This window comes from Cetorhinus maximus, chromosome 19 (assembly GCF_964194155.1).
Source record: "Cetorhinus maximus chromosome 19, sCetMax3.hap1.1, whole genome shotgun sequence".
NCBI classification, from domain to species: Eukaryota; Metazoa; Chordata; class Chondrichthyes; order Lamniformes; family Cetorhinidae; genus Cetorhinus; species Cetorhinus maximus.
Window position 1 is genome coordinate 69,120,934 of NC_135897.1, and position 22,466 is coordinate 69,143,399.

The following is a 22,466-nucleotide window of genomic DNA, read 5'->3' on the forward strand; positions in this document are numbered from 1 at the left end:
TGCAGCCTAGCCCCATCTGAACTCCTGATGGGCATGAAACTTCGCACACAATGTCCAATCCTCAAAAAAACTAATAAAAGGATTAGTAACCTAGGATTACCAGGATATGCAAGCAGAAGAGCAGCCCTACAGGCAGAAGCAGGCTCCCGCCTACAACAAAAGATATCGCATCAAAGACTTGCTACAACTATGAAAGGATGACAAGGTCTGGATTAAAGACTGCGAGAGAAGGGTACTTTCATCAGGAAGGATGACCAGCCTTTGTCCTATCTGGTAGGCACCCCAGAGGGTATAGTCAGAAGAGATGGGAGGAGTCTTCTCCTCATTCCTAGACCGACCGTTCCCACAGTACAGTGGAGAGGCATTGAGGAAGATACCTAGATGCCATATCAAGCTCCAAATCAGCTGAGTTTACCTGCAATGACAGAGCCTACAACTCTTCCAACAGTAGTGTGAACATGAAATGGAAGGTTTATAAGGCCTCCAGGTCACCTGAACCTACGAACTCAGAGACTTGAAGTGGGGAGATGGGGTAGTAATGATGATGTAAATACCAGGGGTAAACTACAATAACTTGAAATACATTGGATAAAGACTTGGGGGGAGGTGTAGTTTAAGGGTCTGGCATATATAGGATTAATGTGGAACTGAGTACAGTACCGCCCACACAATGATGAAAGAGAGCACATGACCCACACCTAGGGGTCAGTCTAGTATTGGACAGAGTCGTGTGCACAAGCAAGCATGGAGACAGCTCCTAGCTTAAATCCTTTACTGCATATATGTATTTAATAAATACCCACAGTTAACCTACTTAAGATTATGAAGACTTCATTAAGACCAAACAGTATCCAACACCCTACAACAATGAATTTCTCTCAATAGCCAAATTTCTCCATTACCTTCCAAAGGCCTTATTGGTTTATTGACTGTGTCAAAGGCCTTGGTCAGGCCAACAGGTGTAGAGGTCTATGTTCTGTTCTTGGCATTTTTCCTGGAGCTGTCTAACTACTATTATCATATCAGTGGTTCTTTGACCTTTTCTGAAACCACACTGACTCTCTAGCAGCAGATTCTGGTCAAGATATTAAGCAGTTCAGAAGAATTCCAGTGAAAATTTTGCCGGTGATGGAGCGGAGTGAGATTCCCCTATGATGGTTGCAAGATTTGCGAGTTCCTTTCTATTTGTATAGGTAGACAATGGGCCTACCTTTGTATTCTTGCGGGATGGTTCCTTGCTCCCACATAGACTGAAAGAGTTCATTGAGCATCTTGACAAGGCATTGACCTCCAATCTTGCAGATGTCAGCTAGGAGAGCATCAGCTCCTGGAGCTTTGCCGCTAGTCAGGTGTTTGATTGTGTTCATCATTCTTAACTGCGTGGGAGGGTCATCAAGAGATCAATTGATGGCAATCTGTTGATTGCTTTTTCATTGATGAATGAAGGCTGATTGAGGATGTGGTTAAAGTGCTCTGCCCATCTTTCTAGAATTTGGGTTTTTTCTGTGAGCAGTGTTGACCCAACAGCACTGACGATTGGTTATGAATCAGTAGACTGGGGCTCGTGGACAGATTTCAGAGCTTCATGGAATCTCATCCACACTTTGTGGTCTGCATATGACTAAAGTTTGACTGCTTTCTGATTCAGCCAGATGCCTTGCATCTCTCTGAGCTTGCATTGGACAGTCCTGTGGATGTTTCGGTAGGCATCATGCTTGGATAGTGATGACTTGTCATTGAAGTAAACCCTGTAGAGACGATGTTTCTTCTCCAGTAATTTCTGAATTATCTCGTTTTTTTCATTGTATCAGTCTTGGTGCTTATGAGAGTTGGAGCCAAAGGCCTCAAGAGCAGTAGAGTACATGATATCCTTGGAGGTCACCCAGTCATCCTTAATGCAGTATCCATTTTTGTTAAACACAGGTGACTCTTGAGATTCTGAGAGAGATTCCTTCATGACTGCACATTTGAGCCTTGAAACATTGAGATGCTTCTGGACCTTCATACCCTGGGGACATCTGGGAGAGGGGGGGGTTAGATCTTGACGTTCATCTTTCTAATGTCTGTCATACATAATCTATCTGTCACTTGATAGGGCTAGGCAAGAACACAGAAATAGGTTGAGGAAAGGTCATGGAAGGATTTATGGATGGGGATAAAGATTTTAAATATAACGCAATAATAATTCATCATATCTCAACTTTCCTCTCTCAAACCAATACTATCAAAAGATTAAATGATCATTTATTTTACTGCTGTTTGTGAGAGGTTGATGTTGTAGAATTTGTTTTTGACTTGAATAGTTGTTTATTGTATGGTGTGCTTTTATATGCTTTGACTCAGTAGATAAATGTAAGTACTATTACTAACACTCTGCCTATAATTCTGTTATGTTATGACATGTGAAAATAATAGTGGAGCTGTTAGAGGTATTGATGACAATGATTGTCGTCTTCTTGCAGGTTGATTTTGTGCGGAAGCGTTTTCATAAAGACATCGCATTCAATCCTGTGCTGATGCTGAACTTCTGTCCTGATCTCCATGGCATCCCAACAGATTTTGGAAATGTGACCAGAGAAATTATATTCCTTATTGACAGAAGTGGCAGCATGAGTGGCATTAATATAGAGAAAATAAAAGTGGGTTACTTAGAAATACACATCAATTTTGAAACGGTCAAGATATCTTTTTTAATGGCTGGGATTTTGAGATATTCACTGTCATTACTCTTCAGAAACTGACAACAACTTCTAGAGTCCTCACATGCACATTAAACGTGGAAACCCAGAAATTGCTGTTTTCCATAGGGTGCACTGTTGAAGTCCCCATAATTGCAGCCATTCAAAATCATTGAACTTTTATTCTATTAGTCTTGCTGTAAAAAGCCTTGGAAAAAGCTGCACCTTGTTGAATGAGGTGTAACTGGGCTTTTAGTGGCGCAATAAGTTCTGAATTGCAGCTGAACAACTTCTCTGGCCTTGGAAAATCTCATTTGATATTTATGGAATGTCAAATCACTTCATTATGTTTATAAATTTCGCATTTTAAAAATGCTGCCTGTAAAATGATCTTAAAATGAGAGATAATCAATGCTTTTTACTTATTGGTTTGCTGTCGATAAAGATTCTTTAATGTGATTAACTATATACCCTGCATAATGACATCAGTGTTGTTGGATGGCTGGAGAACCCCTTGGCTTGGCACCAGATTCAAATTAACATTGGGTAAAATGAACTCTACATCAGAGATCGCCATTACTTTTCCACTGATCGCAAAACCTGTGTTCAGCTTCTTGAACATCTCATTGGTCTTATCTTGGACAGATATTGGTCATGGGCTCATTTTTACTGGAAACTAGATCAAAACTGCTGAAATATCCCTTTTAGCTGAAGTCATGATCTCACACTATGAGAAGAATAATGTGATAAGACTATAAAATGGATTTTAAACAAGTTTTAATTAATTTCCATTATTTTTAAATGTATTTCCATCCATTGTTTTATCTCTACCTTTTAGCCTTTTTCAATTCCTTCACCCCACCCCACCCCCACTAGGGCTATCTGTACCTTGCTTGTCCTGCTTTCTACCCTTAATTAGCACATTCCTTAGATAATATCACCACCTTCAACACCTCTTTGTCCTTTTGTCTGTGACATCTTTTGGTTATCTCCACCTATCACTGGCTCTACTTGTCGCACCCCCCCCCTTAAACCAGCTTATATTTCACCTCTCTTCTATTTTTACTTAGTTCTGTTGAAGGGTTATTCGGACTCGAAACGTTAACTGTGTTCCTCTCTGCAGATGCTGCCAGACTTGCTGAGTTTTTCCAGGTATTTTTGTTTTTGTTTTGGATTTCCAGCATCCGCAGTTTTTGGCTTTTATTTAATTTAATTAATGTTTGTTTATTTTGACAGATTTATTTTCCAAGAGTTTCAAATATTATAGGGAACATAGGAACATAGGAGCAGGAGTAGGCCATTTGCCCTAGAGCCTGCTCCACCATTTAACTAGATCAAGGCAGATCCTCTACCTCAACGCCATCTTCTCACACTATCCCCATATCCCTTAATGTCATTGGTATCTAGAAATCTATCGACCTCTGCTTTGATTATACTCAACGATTGAGCCTCCATAACCCTCTGGGGTAGAGAATTCCAAAGATTTAACACCTTCTGACTGAAGAAATTCCTCCTGATCTCAGTGCTAAATAGTCTACCTCTTATTCTGAGACTGTGTCCCCTAGTTCTAGAGCCCCCACAACCGGGGGAAACATCCTTCCTGCATCTACCCTGTCGAACCCCGTAATAATTTTGTACACTTCAATGAGATTACCTCTCATTCTTCTAAACTCTAGAGAATACAGGCCCAGTCTCCTCAATCTTTCCTCATAAGACAATCCTGCCATCCCAGGGATTAGTCTGGTGAACCTTTGTTGCACTCCCTCTAAGGCCAGTATATCCTCCTTTAGGTAAGGAGACCAAAACTGCACACAAAACTCCAGGTGTGGTCTCACCAAGGCTCTATACAACTGCAGCAAGACTTCCTTACTCCTGTACTCAAATACGCTTGTAATAAAAGCTAACATACCATTTGCCTTCCTAATTGTTTGTTGCATCTGCTTGTTAGCTTTCAGTGACTTATGAACAAGAACACCCAGGTCCCTTTGGGCATCAACGTTTTCCAATCTCTCCCCATTTAAGAAATTCTCTGCATTTCTGTTCTTTATATCAAACGGGCTAGTGAGCTTTGTTTATAATGAGTGGGTTCAGGGCGTTGTGGGGGGGAAACATTGTTGAAGGTTGGTTAGGGAGGGGTGAGCAGATAAAGGAGTTTTGGTTTTGAGAGGGGTTGGGGAAGTTGAAGGGGTGTAAGGTGGGCTGAGGGTGAGGGTTATAGGGCTTAACACTGATCCGTAGAACCGTACTGATATATCTGTGAGCAAGGGCAGGCCTTTTACCCGGCTGCTTTGGCATCGGCCCACCTCCATTTCCAACTCCATGCCGTCCCCACTTCTGTTGGATGAAAGTGCTGCTGGCTAGCTGGCTCACATTGCTGGGACAGAAGCAAGATCATAACACCAGGAAAGTTCCCAACTCCTGATTCCTGCATCCATGACGAATCTGCATCTGAAGAGCTATAACCTGCAAGGCTATGGACCAGGTGCTGGAAAGTGGGATTAAAATGAGCGGCTAGTTTTGTTTTTCTCATTTTGGATGGCGCAGACATGATGGGCTGAATGGCCTCTTTCTGCACCGTAACTTTTCTATGTTTCTATGAAAATCTAGCCCATAAATTATGAAATTACAGTATAGATTTGAATCCCTGCCTAAATCTATTCATTTTATATAAATCAAACATATCTCTCATTTTAAAAAAATGTTCTTTTTCCGTATAACAAGCATTTCCCCTGTTCCAGCTGCAATCACCATTATCAACTTAACGTGGTTGAGGGAAAAGTAATAAGTTTTATTCTTGAAGTCTAATTGGGAATATTTGCAATTAAGTTTCCACTTCCCTCACAGCAATGAAACAGTCCAAACCAAATTCTGTGTCATCCAGTGTATTCATGACCATGGTGCACTATTCCTCGACACCCCCCCCTTGATCTTTCCATAGCCTTTGACACTGTTCAGCTGCTCCATCTTCCAGACCCTTTTCTCCATTATCCAGCCCAGTGGGACTGCCCTCAGCTAGTTCCATTCGTGTTTATCTGATCATAAAATTATCTAATCCAGCAATGGCTTCACTTCCACACGTAAACTGTAAGTGCTTTCCTTTGTCCCCTTCTCTTCATCACCTACATGCTGCCCTTTGACGCCCAGTTCTAACTCACCTCCAACTTTCTCATCTCCACTGCTGCCTCTATGTTGTCAAACTGCTTGTTTGAGATCTTGGGGGGAATTTGAAATCCCAAGGATGGGTGGGTTTGGGATGAGGGGAGGTGAAAATGTGAAAATTCTCAAACCTGATTCCAGCCCATCCCTAACCTTCATACTTCAAGTTTTAATGGAGGGAGGTGGCCAATTCATCCTCATGAGGCAGGTAGGTTATTGAAATTTTTGAAGGAGGCTGTGTCCCTCCATTTTGATTGCATTTTATGTTAAATCCATAGAAGCTGGATTTCCTGTGTCTTGGGAATTCTAGCAGCTAGGGGGACACACAAAGGAAAGAAGGGATGAGAGTGCATTTATAGCATTGCTTGTGGGCAAGGTGGAGTAGGAGTGTTTCCCTCAACTCCCAAGCTAACTTCTGCCATTTAGACCCTGCAATGTCTAACACTCCAACTCCCCATCATCTCTAACTTCATCCCCGATCTCTGATTTCCAGCCCCCGCCCCATCTCTGCATTCTATTTGCTGCAATCTCTGACTTCCACCCTTCATGATCTCCTGCCAGCACTCCCTGCTGCAATCTCTGATCTTCATCCCTGTGATCTCCAACTATCACCCTACCCACCCCCATCACCCACCATAGAATCTCTGACTTCCTTCACCAACCCACCTGCCCCCCCAATCTCAGGCCTGTCCGATTTTTGTGATTTTCAACTACCCCCCACCCCACCCCACCCCCATGATTCGCCAACTTCCTGCAGTCTTCGACTTCCCTCATTCCCTTCCCTATGATCTGTGACTCCTTACCTCCCCCATGCCCACCCACACCTCCACCCACCCCATTATTCCCCAGATTGGAAGAGGATACAGAGTGATTGCTGGTAGAGGGAGGTCAGGTAGCCCATTGCCATCCACCAGCTTGGAGGTAAGTGGCCAGAACAGGGAGGGTCTCATTGCAGCTAAAAGGGGAGAGAAAGAAAGACAATGATGAGGGCGGCCATGGCTTCCATTGTGGGGCCTGGAGCACCAACTCCTGTTCTACTGGTCACCAGGTTATGAGATTTTGTCAGCAGAATGTAAGGTATTTTGGCATAGACTGATTGTTTATCAACTATGAGTCCATTACTTACAGCTTACCCTCTACGTACAATATGTATAAAAGTGATCATTTCAGAAGCACAGCTTTCAATCCTACTGCTTTCTTTTTTTCTTCATTTCTAGGAAGCCATGGTAGTTGTTATTAAAAGTTTACCACCTGGAACATTACTGAACATAATTGGCTTTGGCTCAAATGTGAGGACTCTCTTCTCTTCCAGCAGACCGTGTAATGATGTAAGTTCTCCTTGCTTTGGCATCTACCAAATGAGAGTAGGGAAGGGATCAAAGATAACTTTGATTTAAATTCTGTCTTTGGCAGTGACAAATGGGCACTTAGCAGCATGTTTCCTTAAATCCAGTGATAACAAAAAACACTAGCTCCTTTGGTTTCCTGATTATCTCAGGTTGACAGAATGTGCATTAGGAACCATACCTTCTCACCTAAATTGTTGGATTTATACTGAAAAAATCCCCTTTCACTGCCGAATGATGACAGCATCTTATTTGTCTCTGTGTGGAGATGAACATAATACTCCCTTTCAGGTTTATGATAACTGTGAAGTTAAATTATTGAAAATTTATATGGACTTGCAGTCAATCCACTGCTGGTACGTTGTGATTTGCTCACATCAGAACCTTTGTATTTGCAAGCCAAATAATTTGGACTATAATGTGATGTCACTTCAGAAAATCAATCAATTAACAAGCCTGTGGTAAAATTCTGGGAACATGCAGCTTTATAACATGCAATTTCTAAGAAGAAAGCAATTCTGAAAACAAAAGACATGAAGAGATACCTGCTGACTGAACGCATATATATCTCCTGATTTATTTTTATTTTGTTAAGAGCTATTAATTAAAGAATAATTAGCATTCTCTCATTTTTCATTAGAAGAGTAATTTCACCATCTGGTGGTAAGTGGCCAGAACAGGGAGGGTCTCATTGAAGCTGTGACAAATTTTAAAACTTTATTTATCACATACTAGAAAACTACTGGACAAAACCACAGCTTATTTTAAAAAGTGGTAAAACTGCATGGTCACGTATTCAAATATTCTCCTTAATATGCTTTTTTCTGTTTTTTTCTTTAGCCTATAATGAAAAAATCCAGCTCCTTTAAACATTTGCAGTTGACGTTGAATAGCAAAAGTTCTGAGATTTCCAAAAAATATTCTTTTCAAAAACCATTTTTGAAGCTTTTTGTCCAGTTACCTCGGAGAGTAAGATGCAGTCTGATCTTTCTATCTTTACACAATGGCTGCCCATTTCACTCAGTAGCCAGCAAAAAGGAGCCACTATTTCAGATAGACTGAGCAAAGCTTGTTTTGCATTTTTCCCTTCTGGTCTGAACATTTGATGCATCACCTGAATCTTTGAGACTTAGCTTAATGAGCAGTACCTGTGACATTCTGACTTGGAAACAAATATCCAAGCATTTTAATTCCCATTCCTCTATTGCCCCTGTGCTCGCTGACGTACATTGGCTTCTAGTCAAGCAACATCTTGATTTTAAAATTCTCAACCTTGTATTCAAATTCCTCCATGGCCTTGCCCTCTCCCTGTCTCTGTAATTTCCTCTAGCCCCGCAACCCTTCAAGATAGCTGTACTCATCAAATTCTGGCCTCCCAAGTGCATCTCTGATTTTGATTCCTCCATTCCGCCACCATTGGTTAATGTGCCTTCAATTTCTGAGGACCTAAGTTTTGAAATACCCTCCCTAAGCCTCTCTGCCTCTCTACAGGGTTACATCACTTTCCTCTCTTCAGACACTCCTTAAAACCTATCTTTTGGACCAAGTTTTATCTAATATCTCCTTCTGTGGTTAGACGTTGCAATAATTATGGTTTTATTTAGTGGGTAATGTACCCTTAAAAATAATACTTGTTAGGCAAGGTCACATGATCTGTAGTAACCAATAGAAGAGTAGCTCGGGCTACCTCAGCAGTCAGTGTAGAGATAGAGTTGGAGTTAGAAGCACACGTGTAGTTGCTGCTGAGTATATTGTAAATAAACTTTAAATTTCCACCTAAGGAGTGTCTGCAGATCAACTCTATCATTAATAGCACAACTCGGTCACCCTACAACAAACTAGCAACAAGGATGAAACAAGATTGAACAGAAGAAATCAAGTTAAAAAGAAATCGGCACTGTACCTCGCCCAGATTAAGTAGCAAGCTCCGTTAGAATTGAAGAAGTTATCCCCTCTCAAAATGCCACAATTTTGGAGAATTGCACCTTTTGAACCAGCCACAGATGATTGGTCTCAATACATTGAACACCTCAGGTTCTTTTATCAAGCGAACAAGATTACGGGGGAAGAGAAGAGGTGAGCGATCCTCTTGAGAACTTGTGGGAGCAAAACCTACAGCCTGACTTGAAGTTTGATGGCACCTAGTGCCCCAGATTCAAAATATCTCGATGAATTGGTGGACCTCGTGAAGGGTCATTTTCAGCCAAAGCCCTGAGTCACAATGCAGAGATTCAGGTTTATTTCGCAAAATAGAACCTCGGGTGAGACAATATTATGTGGCAAATTTGAAGCAGCTAATGGAACATTGTGAGTTCGGTACCACTCTGAACGAAATGCTCAGAGATGGTTTAGTGTTTGGTGTGAAAGAGGACTTTTTTCAGAAAAGATTATTGTTCGAGGTGAATCTGGATTTCAAGAAGGCTCTAAAGATAGCGCTGGCCATGGAAAGCACAGTAAGAGATTCAAAAGCAATACAGGTTGTGAAAAATGGTGCCTTCCTCCACATTGGGTGGGAAACCACAGCCGAAAGAGGTGCGAAAAAGTGAGACTCTGCCAAGAAGCGGAAAACTTCTCCCCCGCTAGCTGAAGAATAAAGAAAAATAAGTTAGCAGCAAAATCCAAGAATAATTTTAATAGAGGTGGAAACAAGCAGTCTTTTAGCAATTGGCAGTTTAAAAAAATCGAATGCTCCTATTGTCACAGAAATGGACATATAATGAGGCAATGCAAGGAAAGATCCAAGCAGGCATGTAAACAAAAGAAGAAGCCCAATGAAATCTACAATGTAGAAGAGCCTGAAACAACAAATTCAGACATTCACTCATTGTTTAACCTGAAAGTTGGAAAGACAGAACCAATATTTGTCACAGTGAAAGTAAATGGCAAACTTGTTAAAATGGAAATGGACACGGGATCTTCCACTACAGTAATTGGGGAACATACCTTCAGATATTTGAATAATGGTGAACATCAATTAAGTTTAGAAGAAACAAATGCTAATCTGAAAACATTTCCAGGTGAAGACATTCAAATGAAAGGCATAAGCAGAGTAACTGTCCATTATGGAAGCCAATCAGCAAAGCTACCCTTGATGGTGGTAGCAGGTGAAGGGCCATACCTCCTGGGGTGAAATTGGTTAAATGAGATTAAGTTGGAATGCTCTGAAATTTTCCAGTTAAGAGCAAGTGGGCTATCAGAGCTACTTAGAAAGTACCCCACCGTCTTCAAGGACCAACTGGGGAAAATCCAGGGTCTGCAGGCCAAGATTCATGTGGATCCAGAAGCAACCCCTCACTTTATGAAGGTGAGACCAGTACCATATGCACTGCAAGAAAAAGTCGACATTGTACTGAACAGACTAGAGAAATTGGGCGTTATACAACCTGTTCAGTTCTCAGAATGGGCAGTAAACATAGTCCCCATCCTTAAACCCAACCAAAGCGTCCGAATTTGTGGAGACTACAAACTGATGGTTAATAAAGTAGCTAAGCTAGACAGGCACCCCATTCCATAAATCGAAGATGTATGCCAACTGGCAGGAGGGACAATGTACACAAAGCTTGACATGAGTCATGCTTGTCAACAACTAGAGTTGGATAATGCCTCCAGGGAATTTGTCACAATTAATACCCATAAAGGGGTGTACCAATATACACAGTTGCCTTTTGGTGTCTCCTCCACTTGTGCCATCTTCCAGAGAACAGTGGAAAGCTTACTGCAGGGACTGCCCCAGGTTGTAGTCTATTTAGGTGATGTATTGGTGACAGAGTTCACTGAAAAAGAGCATTTGGCAAACTTAGAAGAAGTCTTAAAATGTTTCTTGCAAGCTGGAGTGCATTTTAAAAATAAAGTGCACATTCCAAGTGAGGGAGGTAATCTATTTGGGTCACCGGGCAGACTCACAGGGCCTCCACCCAGTTGAGGAGAAAGTGAGAGCCAAAAGAGAGGCACCTGTGCCACAGAACGCCTCAGAGCTCAAATCATTCCTAGGAACGATCAACTATTAGGGGCGGTTCTTACCCAATTTATCTACAGTGCTGGCCCCCCTACATTATCTGCTCAAAAAGAACCAACATTGGTGTTGGGAAGCAGCCCAGAAAGAAGCTTTCGTAAAGGTGAAACAATTGTTGCACTCGTCCAATCCATTAGTGCATTATGACCAAACGAAAGAATTGGTGCTGACATGTGATGTATCTCCCTACAGAGTGAAAGCAATGGTCTTTCATCAGTTGGACGATAGCACGTAACGGCCATTAGGTTACATATCAAGAATGCTCACCACAGTGGAAAAGGGATACTCGCAGATAGGAAAAGGCCTGTCCATCATCTTTGGTGTCAAGAAATTTCACCAGTAAATACATGGCCACCATTTTACAATAGTTTCAGACCACAAACCATTGCTAGGATTGTTTAGTGAGGACAAGGTTATGCCAACCCTAGCCTCAGCAAGAATACAACAATGGGCTTTAATTCTGGCAGCATACAAATACACTTTTGTATATAGGCCTGGCAATCAAATTGCAAACACTGATGTCCTTAGTCGTTTGCCTTTACAAGAAAATGATGAGCACGTCCCAGTTCCACAGGAACTTGTTTTACTGTTAAGCTTCTTAGGTTCCTCGCTGGTATGTGCTCGACAGATCAGAGACTGGACAAGTCGGGACCCAGTCCTACCTCAAGTATGAGAACAAGTGCTGTATGGTTGGTCACAGGAGCCCATATCTGACAAAATGAAACCGCACTTCAACAGAAGACATGAAATAACCAACCAGGATGGCATCTTATTGTGGGGAACATGAGTGATAGTTCCTCCAAAGGGAAGGGAGCCACTTTTAGTTGAACTATACAGTGCCCATCCAGGAATTTCCCGATGAAGACCATAGCACACAGCAATCTATGGTGGCCTGGGATGGATGGTGAAATGGAGAGTTTAGTAAAGTACTGTGTACAATGTCAGCAAATGCAAAAGTTACCAGTGACAGCTCCGTTACACCAATGGGAGTGGCCAGGTAGACCCTGGGTGGGGTTACACATTGACTACATTGGACCTTTCCTGGGAACAATGTTTCCGCTCATTGTCAATGCCCATTCAAAATGGTTGGACGTATATGAGGTGAAGTCACCAACTTCAACCGCTACAATTGAGAAACTACATCAGCGTTTTGCCATTCACAGACTATCAGAAGTAGTTGTTTCCAATAATGGCACTGCATTTACGAGTGCTGAGTTTCAGCGGCTTATCAGTCTCAATGGTATCACTCATGTGAAAACTGCACTGCACCACCCTTCCTCAAGTAGACTGGCCGAAAGGGTGGTTCAGATGTTCAAGGCAGGCATGAAAAAGCTAACTGGGGATTCCTTGGCAACCAAGCCAGCATGCTTTTTCATTACAGGACTACTCCTCACACAACAACAGGTGGCACACCTGCGGAGTTATTGTTGAAACGCCCTCTCAGGATGAGGTTGAGCTTAATAATGCTGAATTTAGAGGGGAAGGTGGAAAGGAGTCAGGGAAGTCAGAAAACTAGACATGACTCGCATAGCCGCGAAAGGAAATTTACCGTGGGAGAGCCGGTATATGTGCAAATCTTCAGGAAAGGACCAAAGTGGTTACCGGGTGAAATAAGTGCGGTGACTGGACCTCTATCTTACCACATGGAGGTGGAAGGCCAGATCATCTGTAAATATGTGGATCATTTAAGGAAGAGAATGTAAAATCATCAAGATATGATTCCACCAGTGATCATGACTGGGTCTACGTTTCCTGTTGAAGATACTCAACCCAGGACAGACATGTCTGATGTTCCTGTAAGAGTTGAAGATACAGAACTGCAAGTGCCCACCGAAGCACCTGATGTTCAGGCAACTCCGAAAAAGGAGGTTCCTGACAAAGAATCTGAAGTTGTGGGGCTGCGACATTCCACACATACCAAGAAACCACCTGAAAGACTGAACTTGTAAACTCCTTACCCAGTTTAAATATTATGTTGTCTCGAAAAATGTGTACTTGTAAATATAATATGTATAGCCAAGTTAAACGGGGAGGAATGTAATAATTATAGTTTTATTTAGTGGGTAATGTACCTTTAAGAATAATATTTGTTAAGAAAGATCACATGATCTGTAGTAACCAATAGGAGAGTAGTGCAGGCTACCTTAGCATAGAGTTAGGGTTGGAGTTGAAAGCACATGTGTAGTTGCTGGTGAGTATATTGTAAATAAACTTAATGTTTCCACCCAAGAAGTGTCTGCAGATCAACTCTATCATTAATAGCACAACTCAGCCACCCTATAACAGATGTCATACTTTGTTTGATAATGCTCCTGTGCAGTTTCATTATGTTAAAAATGCTATATAAATAGTTGTTGTTATTGTACTGGGTCACATGTTTATATGATTCCTTCTGTATATGCTTACCTGCAGTTTCTGGTTAACAATTTCTTTTGCTTGTTTAAAGGAGACCTTATCTTTCGCTTGTGAGTATGTTCAGAGGATGAGGGCTGACATGGGCGGCACTAATATTCTTGGTGCTTTATCTTGGATCTTCAAGCAACCAGTGCTTCGTGGCTATCCTCGGCAGCTCTTTATTTTGACTGATGCTTCAGTGAGCCATGCTGGGAAGATTATCGAGCTTGTGCGAAAAAATGCAAGTTCTGCAAGGTACTTTGGCTGTATTTCTATTGTGTCCAGGGTACACTAGGTGAAATATTAAGCTCCTTTGTGCATCCAATTGATCTCAACCTTTCTCTCAAAGAGATCTGCTTTTCCATCTCTGTTTAATTCCTCCATTCCTATTAATCACTTCCTGAACATATGTAAAACTGTCGCTTCTGTGTTGCAATAACAATTAAAAATAATGATTAAATGCTTTCTAAATCCTATAAACTCTGAAGAGATCCTCAGCAGGAAGACTGAAGGCTAAAATAATGCAACTGGGTTGTAGTCTATCTCTAAAGGACTAGTGACACTGCCAACAATGACTCATTGTGAATGCTGCAGTGATATCCACCAATGTGCAATTCCAGTATGTTTGCTCCAGTGTTTTCAAATGTCTTATTCTTTATTAATTAAGTTGAGAAGGTAAGGTCCTAGTCTCTCCTTCTTACGGAGTCTGATCCCTTGGATAAGGGCTTCTCAACAACCTTGGTTGTGATATGTGCTGAGCGTAGTAACTTCCTCACAATCATAGGGCTGAATTTTGTGTTCGTCGCCGGGGGTTGGGTGGGGGGGAGGGGCCGCACACCGACGCGTAAAAAGACGCACAGTGACGTCGGGTGTGCATCCCGTGTCATTCCGATCTTCCTTTCGGCGGGTGCACACCAGAGTCGTCTGTGCGCCCGCCGAACTGTCAAAGGCCTGTTAAGGCCATTAATCAATTAATTAACCACTTTGATAGGGCTGCCTGTCCAACCTTAAGGTTGCCGGGTAGGCAAAGGGCCCAGGCGGCCTTCGCATTTTTTCATGAAACCTCATCCACGGGCGGGATGAGGTTTCATGAAGGGTTTATTAAATTAATAAGTATTTATTAAACATTTGATAAACATGTCCCAGCTCATGTGACACTTTCCCATGAGGGACCATGTGTAAATGATTTTTAACTTTTTATTTTGAAGTTTCAAATTCCACTTAATCTCCCTGAGGCAGCTCTGTGCCTCAGGGAGATTTCTGCGCTCTTTCGCACGCATGCACAAAAGAGTGCAGGCCCTGACTCTCCCTCCTCCCCCCGCCCGCACAGGTAGCGCTGAGCGCTACCAGGCAAGCGCCACGCTGGGCGGGCCATAATTGGCCGACCCACGGTAAATGGCGGCGGGCGGCAATCGGCTCCACATCCGCTCCCAACCGGCCCGCCTGACGGGGAGAAAATTTTCACCAATAATCTCGCATGATCAGCTTAAAAGTGTAACAGAAATCTTCTTAAATTTAACATTATCACCTGTGCATGAGTCAGAAACTGTTGTTCATTTTACTGAATGATACCCATTTTTATAGCATGGGTATAGCAACACTGAAGTTGAAGCACATTATCAACTCAACATCAAATTCTTTCCAACTTAGCTTTCAGTGCCTGAACTGAAGGGTGGAATTTTAACCTAAAAAGGTGTGGGTTTGTTCAGATGTGGGTTAAAGTCCGAAAAATCTGTTTCTCAACCCAAACCCGCGTCCAAGATGCCTGATTTCACCTTTAACTTAGGCCGAACACTGGGTGGGCAGCTTACCTGCTCTAGGGGGCCAGGTTGGAAATTTAAATATGATAATGAGGCTGCGAGCCACATTGATGATCAGCTTTTCAAATTTAACTCTGGTAGGGTTTCCCAAGCATCAGTAATGTGGTAGTTTCATCGAAGCAAGTACTTGGTGGATTTGGAAGGTTTGTGCCTTCACACCGACCTCCTGGATCCAGGTGTTACCAGAGAGCCTCCACAATCTTTCCCAAACACCTCTGATCCCACCGTAGGCCTCCAACCTACACCCTCCTAACTCGCAAACTTGAATCCCCACCCCATCTGAGGCGTACAACCTTCACCCCTCCTCCCACCCGTCCTCACTCCTCCATCCCTGCCCCAGGCCCCCAACTTCTTTCCAGGAATCAGTAGCCCACCTAATTGACCCCCCACATCCCATGGTTCGACCCTCACAACTATCCCCCACTCCTCCCTCCTCTCCTTCGATTGACCCACTTTCCGCCACTCAACCCCTTCTGATCGACCCCTCTCTTCTCTCCGTTTGTACCCTCCTCCCTGATGCCTTGGATCAGGTCAGCAAAAATTTCCCCCTAAGCCTCTCCACCAGATTGGAATGCAATGGAGGCACCGTGAACATCATGGTGCTGTTTGTATTGTCCTGTTTCATTCCTGCCTGCTGCCATTTATCTGTGATAGGCTGCTGCGTTTACTGTACTCCCCTTCCGCCCTCCCCTTCCCCCACCTGTGAGTGCCTGCACTTGCTAGGATTATGGATGCCAGAACAGCCCTTCACAATGGCTCAGGATTCTCCCTGGGGGCATTGGCAAGTGATCAGCTGCCTAAAGGCTGTCCATATTTTAAATCTCTGCATTCAAAAAAAAATGTCAATTTAACATTTAAGTGGTTTCAATATCCTTTGGTGTAGAGCACAAACCTCTTAATTGAGAGGCTAAGGGCGGAATTGTTTCAGATTTGCACATAGTGCGGTAGCGGGCAGGAAATAGAACGTTTTAACTGCCGGCCGCAATGGTGGCTTTTTGCTTTGTATCGTCCTATTCTCGGTGCGTCCCACCTCGTTAATTATGCATTCAGAGGGAACACTCCGGGCTCGGATTTTCCCACCATGCCGTGACTCAGCACTTCCTCGCTCCAGGCGCCATATTTAAAGCGCACCAGAGTGCAGCCTACTTCATGTCTACAGACCAGGACTGCTCCAGGCAACAGGTGGCCCCGAAAGCAAAGAAGACGGCAGCCCCCAAATTTAGTGACGCCTCTCTGGGGTGCCTGCTGGATGCAGTGTAAGGCCACCGCGGTGTCCTCTACCCCCGCCCTAGCCACAGGAGGCCCACCAGAGTCACCAATCCGGCCTGGGAGGCGGTGACAGTGGCAGTCAGCGCCACCGGAGCACAGAGGAGGTCAGCCATCCAGTGCAGGAAGAGGATGAATGCTCTCATCCATTCCGCCAGGGTAAATCAACCACCTCATCACTCTCAACTCACACACTCACAAACCCATCAGACATCCACAGGGATCTCACACCTCAAGGGACAACACCACTAACTCTCACACACCCCCTCACATCTCCATCAGGCTCATACCCTCTCAAGCTCGCATCCTCATCCTGTCAATGGCTCCGCTCACCACACAAACATTCCACGCAGTGCCAAGCTTCCTGCTCACACTCTCTCCATCTGTTTTCATGCAGGAGAAGCTGGCTCACAACAGCAGAGAGAGGTCCCAGACCAGGGCTGCTGTGGCACACATTAGGCCATTCACTCACTTTGAGGAGTGTGCCATCGTGCTGACTGGTGAGGACATGGATCATGCCTGCGAACACCCACATAAGGATCCTGCATCTCATCATCCCTCTTTAAACACAACTGTAAGTGCTCTGTCTCCTGCTTTTGACCCTGCTGCCATGCACTAATTATCTTTACTTTGGTTCACAGGGAACTCTGCCAAGAGACCGACACCCTCAGCCAGCCAGTCCCTCAGCTCCATCCAGGTCCTCACCCCCAGCCAAGAGGACACCTCTGCCATTGAAGAGCTGGAAATAAGCAGCCTGGAAGACCCATCACAGCCCTCCACCATCACAGAGAGACACTCCTCCTGTGGAACTTGATCTAGAATAGGCTTGGTTTCACAATCTGGTAGTCACTGCACAGACACGTGTCCGCAGAAGGATGAGGCAGGTTCAGCCGAGCTCCCTGTTGGAGGACTGCTGAGGAAGAGGCATCTGTGAGGCCTGAGTCAGATGACAAGCCTCAGGATTCAGCCTTCCAACTCATCGTAGAGAGTCAGCAGAAGGCGGGGGACATCATGCAGAGCTGTTGGAAGCCCTCAACAGAGTGGCACGCGAGTTGGAGGAGTGCGTCCGCCTGCTCTCTGATGTAGTGGTGCCCACGTGTGTGTGCATGGAAGTCTCCATGGCAAAGACGGCAGACACCATAAAGACCTTGGTCCAGCAAAACAAGGAGATGCACACAGACCTGCATTCCATCTTGGTAGCCATGGGTGAGTTCCTACAGTGGTAAATGGGGCACGTCAACAGCCCTCCAGGAGAAAAATGGTAGTCATCACATTTCTGCTCAGCTCCCCAATCCTTTCCTCTCCCCCAGGCACCCCATGTCCTTTCCCCCATCACTGTTGACCCCCCTTCCACCTCCCCACTGTCACTTTTTCAGGATGTCCAGGTGAACGTGCACATTCCCTACCTTCCTGAGAATCCCACCCCCATCCACGTTGACCTCCCAGACCTCCTCCTTCCCACTCCCAGGGTCCATGTCTGCTTCCAAGTCCCCACCAACTACCCTCACCATCCCTTCTACTGCTACCGTCACACCCTCTCCCTCCCACCCTTCCGGCTCAGTCTGCCCTCTCTCATACTCACCATTCCCTCCTAACACGCCCACCCTCAGTTCGCTCCCCAGGAGGCATTCTGACTCCACAGACCCTTCCCTTGCACATCCACCCTTACTCCCTCCTCCGCCCTCACTCCTTCCCCACTCCAAACTCCTTCCTCCCACTGGACTCCTTCCTCAGCATGGACTCCTTCTCCTCTCTGAACTCCTTCCTCCTCCTGAAGTCCTTAGCTGCCTCCAAAGTCCTTCCCCCCTCCGAACTCCTTTCTCCTCCAACTCCAAGAACAGCTTTCTCCCCTGCTTACACCTACCTCCCCAGTTGCCACATTCTTCCTGTTACACCATCCTCCCTCCGTGCTCCCTCCCACCTCCCAACCTCGCCGACCCGACACCTTCATCTCCCCCCCAACTCACCGCCACCCCCCCCCCCCCCGACACCTTTGTTTCCCACCCCCAGCCTCACACCCCGATACACCTTTCTCTCCCAGTCAAACCTAGACCTTCCTCTTCTACCCTTCTCCGGTACGCCTTCCTCTCCCACTCACAGCTGGATCTTCCTCTCCCGCCCTCTCGCCCATCACCAATCACCTGCAGCAGCCTGTGGCCAAGACCATGATATTCCAAAGTGGACCCGGAGCATCAATGGAGACCTCCCACCTTCCAAGAGCTGCTTTTCAGCAGAGCCATGTCCACGAGGATCCACCCAGCATGCGATGCATGTGTTCCTTCAGGGTCCGGTAGCTGTAGGGTTCCAGCATCTTCTGCACCTTGGATGTCCACGAACTGAGCAAGGCCCTAACAGTAAGTCCCGACTTCTGAACGTCCAGATGTGTCCTGGGCCGGCGTGTTTTCCAGGCAGCGTAACAGCAAATCTGGTGTGGGGTGATGCTTCCGGTTGGGCCTTATGTTGCATCCCATTTCACATGCTGGTGTGAAACTGATTTTTGACCTTCTTGCCATATTGTCCCCCCTCCCCCCGCCCTCCCCTCACCTGCCATGACGCTCGACGCCAGTGGGGCTGGAAAATTCCAGCCTAAGCCTCTGGCTTGGCTGCTGAAGTTGCCATTCCGTTCTCTGTTTGAATCAAGTCTTTCAATGGAGTAACCCCAGAGTGGCAGTGTGTCACATTTTTGGTAAGAACAAATGACAAGACCAAAAATAAAAGCAGCAAATGCTGGAAACACTCAGCAGGTCTGACAGCATCTGTGGAGAGCGAAACAGAGCGAATGTTTCAGGTTGATGACTTTTTCACCAGAACAGGAAAAAAAGTTAAAGCTGAAACTTTAACAAGTACAGAGGCAGGGGAAGAGTGTGGGGGTGGGGAAAGAATGAAAGGGAAGATTCTGTGATGGGCTGGAAGACAGGAGAGATTAAATGACAAGGGAGGTTGATGCAAGGCAAAAGAGGACAGTAATGGGACAAGTAAAGAAACAAAAGATGGGTCTAGAGGAGGTGTAATTGAGAATAGCAGAACCATTACTAACAGCTGCTGTCCAAAAAAACTGGGCCAGAGGCTATACCTGAAAGTGTTGAATGTTGAGTCTGGAAGGCTGTAAAATGCCAAATCTTGCTGTTCCTCGAGCTTTTGTTGAGCTTTATTGGGACAGTGTAGGAGCAGAGAAAGAGCAATCAGTAAGAATACGGCAGAGAGTTAAAATGACAGGCAACCAGAAGCTCGGGCATGTGCTTCTAGAATGAACAGATATGTTTCACAAAGCAGTCACCCAAGCTGCGGTTGGTCCCTCCAGTATAGAGGAGACTGCATCATGAGGAGTGAATACAGTATACTAATTTGGAAAAATTACAAGTAAATTGCTGGTTCACCTGGAAGGAGTGTTTGAGGGACCGGATGGCTGAAAGGAGAAGTAAAAGAGCGGGTGTTCTATCTCCTGCCCTTGCATGGAAAGGTGCTGTGGGAGGAGGACTGCTTTTGGAGGTGTTTGTGGAGCGAACCAAGGTGTCATGGAGGGAACAGGCCCTCTGGAATGCTGAAAGGGGAGGAAAGAGGAAGATATTTGGTTTTTGGCAGAACTGGTGAAAGAAGAGGCGTTGAAATTGGAGGCTGGTTGAGTGGAAGGTGAGAACAGGTGGAACTGGGAAGGAAGGGGAGGGGTAAGAGCATAAGTGCAGGAAATCGAACGGACATTGTCAAATGTCCTGTCGACCAGGGTGGAAGAGAAGCTTGAGAAAAAAAAAACACATCAGGAGCACAGCTATTGAAGGTGGCTTTATCAGAACGAATGCGACAAAGTTGGAGAAACTGGGAGAATGGAATAGAGTCCTTACAGGAAGTGGGGTGGGAGGAAGAGTAGTCAAGGTAGCTCTGGGAGTCAGTGGCTTAGAGTGGATATTGGTTCCCAGAAATATAGAGAGAAGTCAGGGAAGGGAAGAATCAAAAACAAAAATAAAAATACCTGGAAAAACTCAGCAGGTCTGGCAGCATCTGCGGAGAGGAACAGAGTTAACATTTCGAGTCCGTATGACTCTTCAACAGAACAGGGAAGAATCAAAGATGGACTCATGACCAGTTGTGCCCTAGCCCTTGCAAAATCTGCACACAGTTTGAAGACTATAAGGCATTTGTTTCTTACAAGATTGAACAGATTGACCATGTTGTGAGTTTATTATGCACAGAAAATGAAGTAAGATTAACATGAATAGCAGTGGAACTGATTGCTCCACTCAGAGGCTTCTAGCTTCTCCTTATAATATAACTTTCACAAGCTAAGCTTGTTCCTTTAATTAAAGCACTGCTACATTAGGGAATCTGTTATTTCATATTATGTATTATATGTGCTCAGTTGGATCTGTCCAATGTGGATTGGTGGTTTTGTCAAAAATAAATCACTTTCTGGCTATATAACATCGAAAGCTTGTACAAATTGAATAGCAAATTGATCTCCATAATTCTATCATCACATTAAAGTGAAAAAAGCAGCACAGCTTGAAAAAGATTAATAAAAGTAAACAGTTTTGCAGCTGAGGAGGTACAAACCTTTGCTTCAGAATTATCAAGCGTTCATTTAAAATAAACATTTTACTGTGTGACAGTGAGCATTTTACAATAATTTGCCTGTCCTTTCATGGCAGTGAACCAAGCTGTTCAATTTGGTTCATAGATGCTAAATCCAATTAGTGTTTAGTACTAATGGTTCACATTGCTCCTTTCATTAATTAGTTACAAGGGAGAAAAGCGTTGGGAAGGTCAACAAGAACTCATCATGTGCCTTTAACAGTAAACCAAACAAACTTGTGTCACTAGAGATATTTATTAAGTTGGGTTCCAATGGTCACACATTTGGCTGCTGGTTCCAAGGAAAACATTATTAGCAAAATTGGTTCCATAAGTCTAATTTATGCATCTTAAAGTGATGGCAGAGTTCAGTGTTAGCGACATTATGTATTGAGACATTAAATAAAGCTTTCATCTGGCTCATGATTAATTTTGGTATCTAGCTTCATTATAATTGTTTTAAAGATAAAGTATGGAAAAGGATATATTTGTAATGCCACAGCTTTAACATAACATTTTGTTAGATGTTTCAGTTATGGGCTGGGCCCTAATGCCTGCAAGAGGTTGTTGCATGGGGTTGCAAAGGTTTCAGGTGGAACAGTTGAGTTTTTCAATGAAGGTGAACGGCTACAACCAAAGGTGAGTGGCTTGTGATCTTAAATAATATGTACATACATTAGGGTAATTGTGAATTTGGGCAATAATGTAAAATGAGTCATTTTGGATTAGCCATTATATATCTCTTCTAATTTTCCTTATATCACATTGCCTTGCAAACCAGAATCTCTTGTCCTATTCATGTCTTTATCTGCTTTAAACCAGTTTCTTCTAATTAACAAGCTTTTTGCCTCCCCAAATAATAAGTCATATACAGTAACCTTCTGAGTATCCAGGTTATTGCAATGAAATTCAAATTTAAAAATAAAATATCAAACAGGTGGTTTTTATTTTGTTATCAATCTGATTTCATAATACTTGAAATTCCACAGAACTAGCATAACCTAGCAATACAATGTGTTTCAGTTGTCATCTCATAGTGTAGGGCTGTAGTTGTCTGACAATTATCCTTTGTTAGTGCCCCTTTCCTTGCCTGTTTGGTTTAAATAGTGTAGTATCTGTCCACCTAGCCATTTGACTTCACTTTATCAACAATTTGGAATATTCTCATTGTAGTTATAAGCTAAGGATGGCACTGCTTGGCCCCTAACTTATATTCACAATTTTTTCA

At 43.9% G+C, this 22,466-nt stretch overlaps 1 protein-coding gene across 14 annotated transcripts in view; it reads left to right on the plus strand.

The window, feature by feature from the left end:
- Window positions 1–22,466, plus strand: part of vwa5b2 (von Willebrand factor A domain containing 5B2) — a 147,172-nt gene that overhangs the window by 86,831 nt on the left and 37,875 nt on the right. For all 14 annotated transcript variants that reach the window (XM_078564040.1, XM_078564052.1, XM_078564053.1 and 11 more), the window contains 4 exons: window positions 2,463–2,639; window positions 7,052–7,162; window positions 13,639–13,841; window positions 21,763–21,877. In XM_078564040.1, the coding sequence (XP_078420166.1) occupies window positions 2,463–2,639; window positions 7,052–7,162; window positions 13,639–13,841; window positions 21,763–21,877 (606 nt within the window). The remainder of the gene's footprint in view (window positions 1–2,462; window positions 2,640–7,051; window positions 7,163–13,638; window positions 13,842–21,762; window positions 21,878–22,466) is intronic.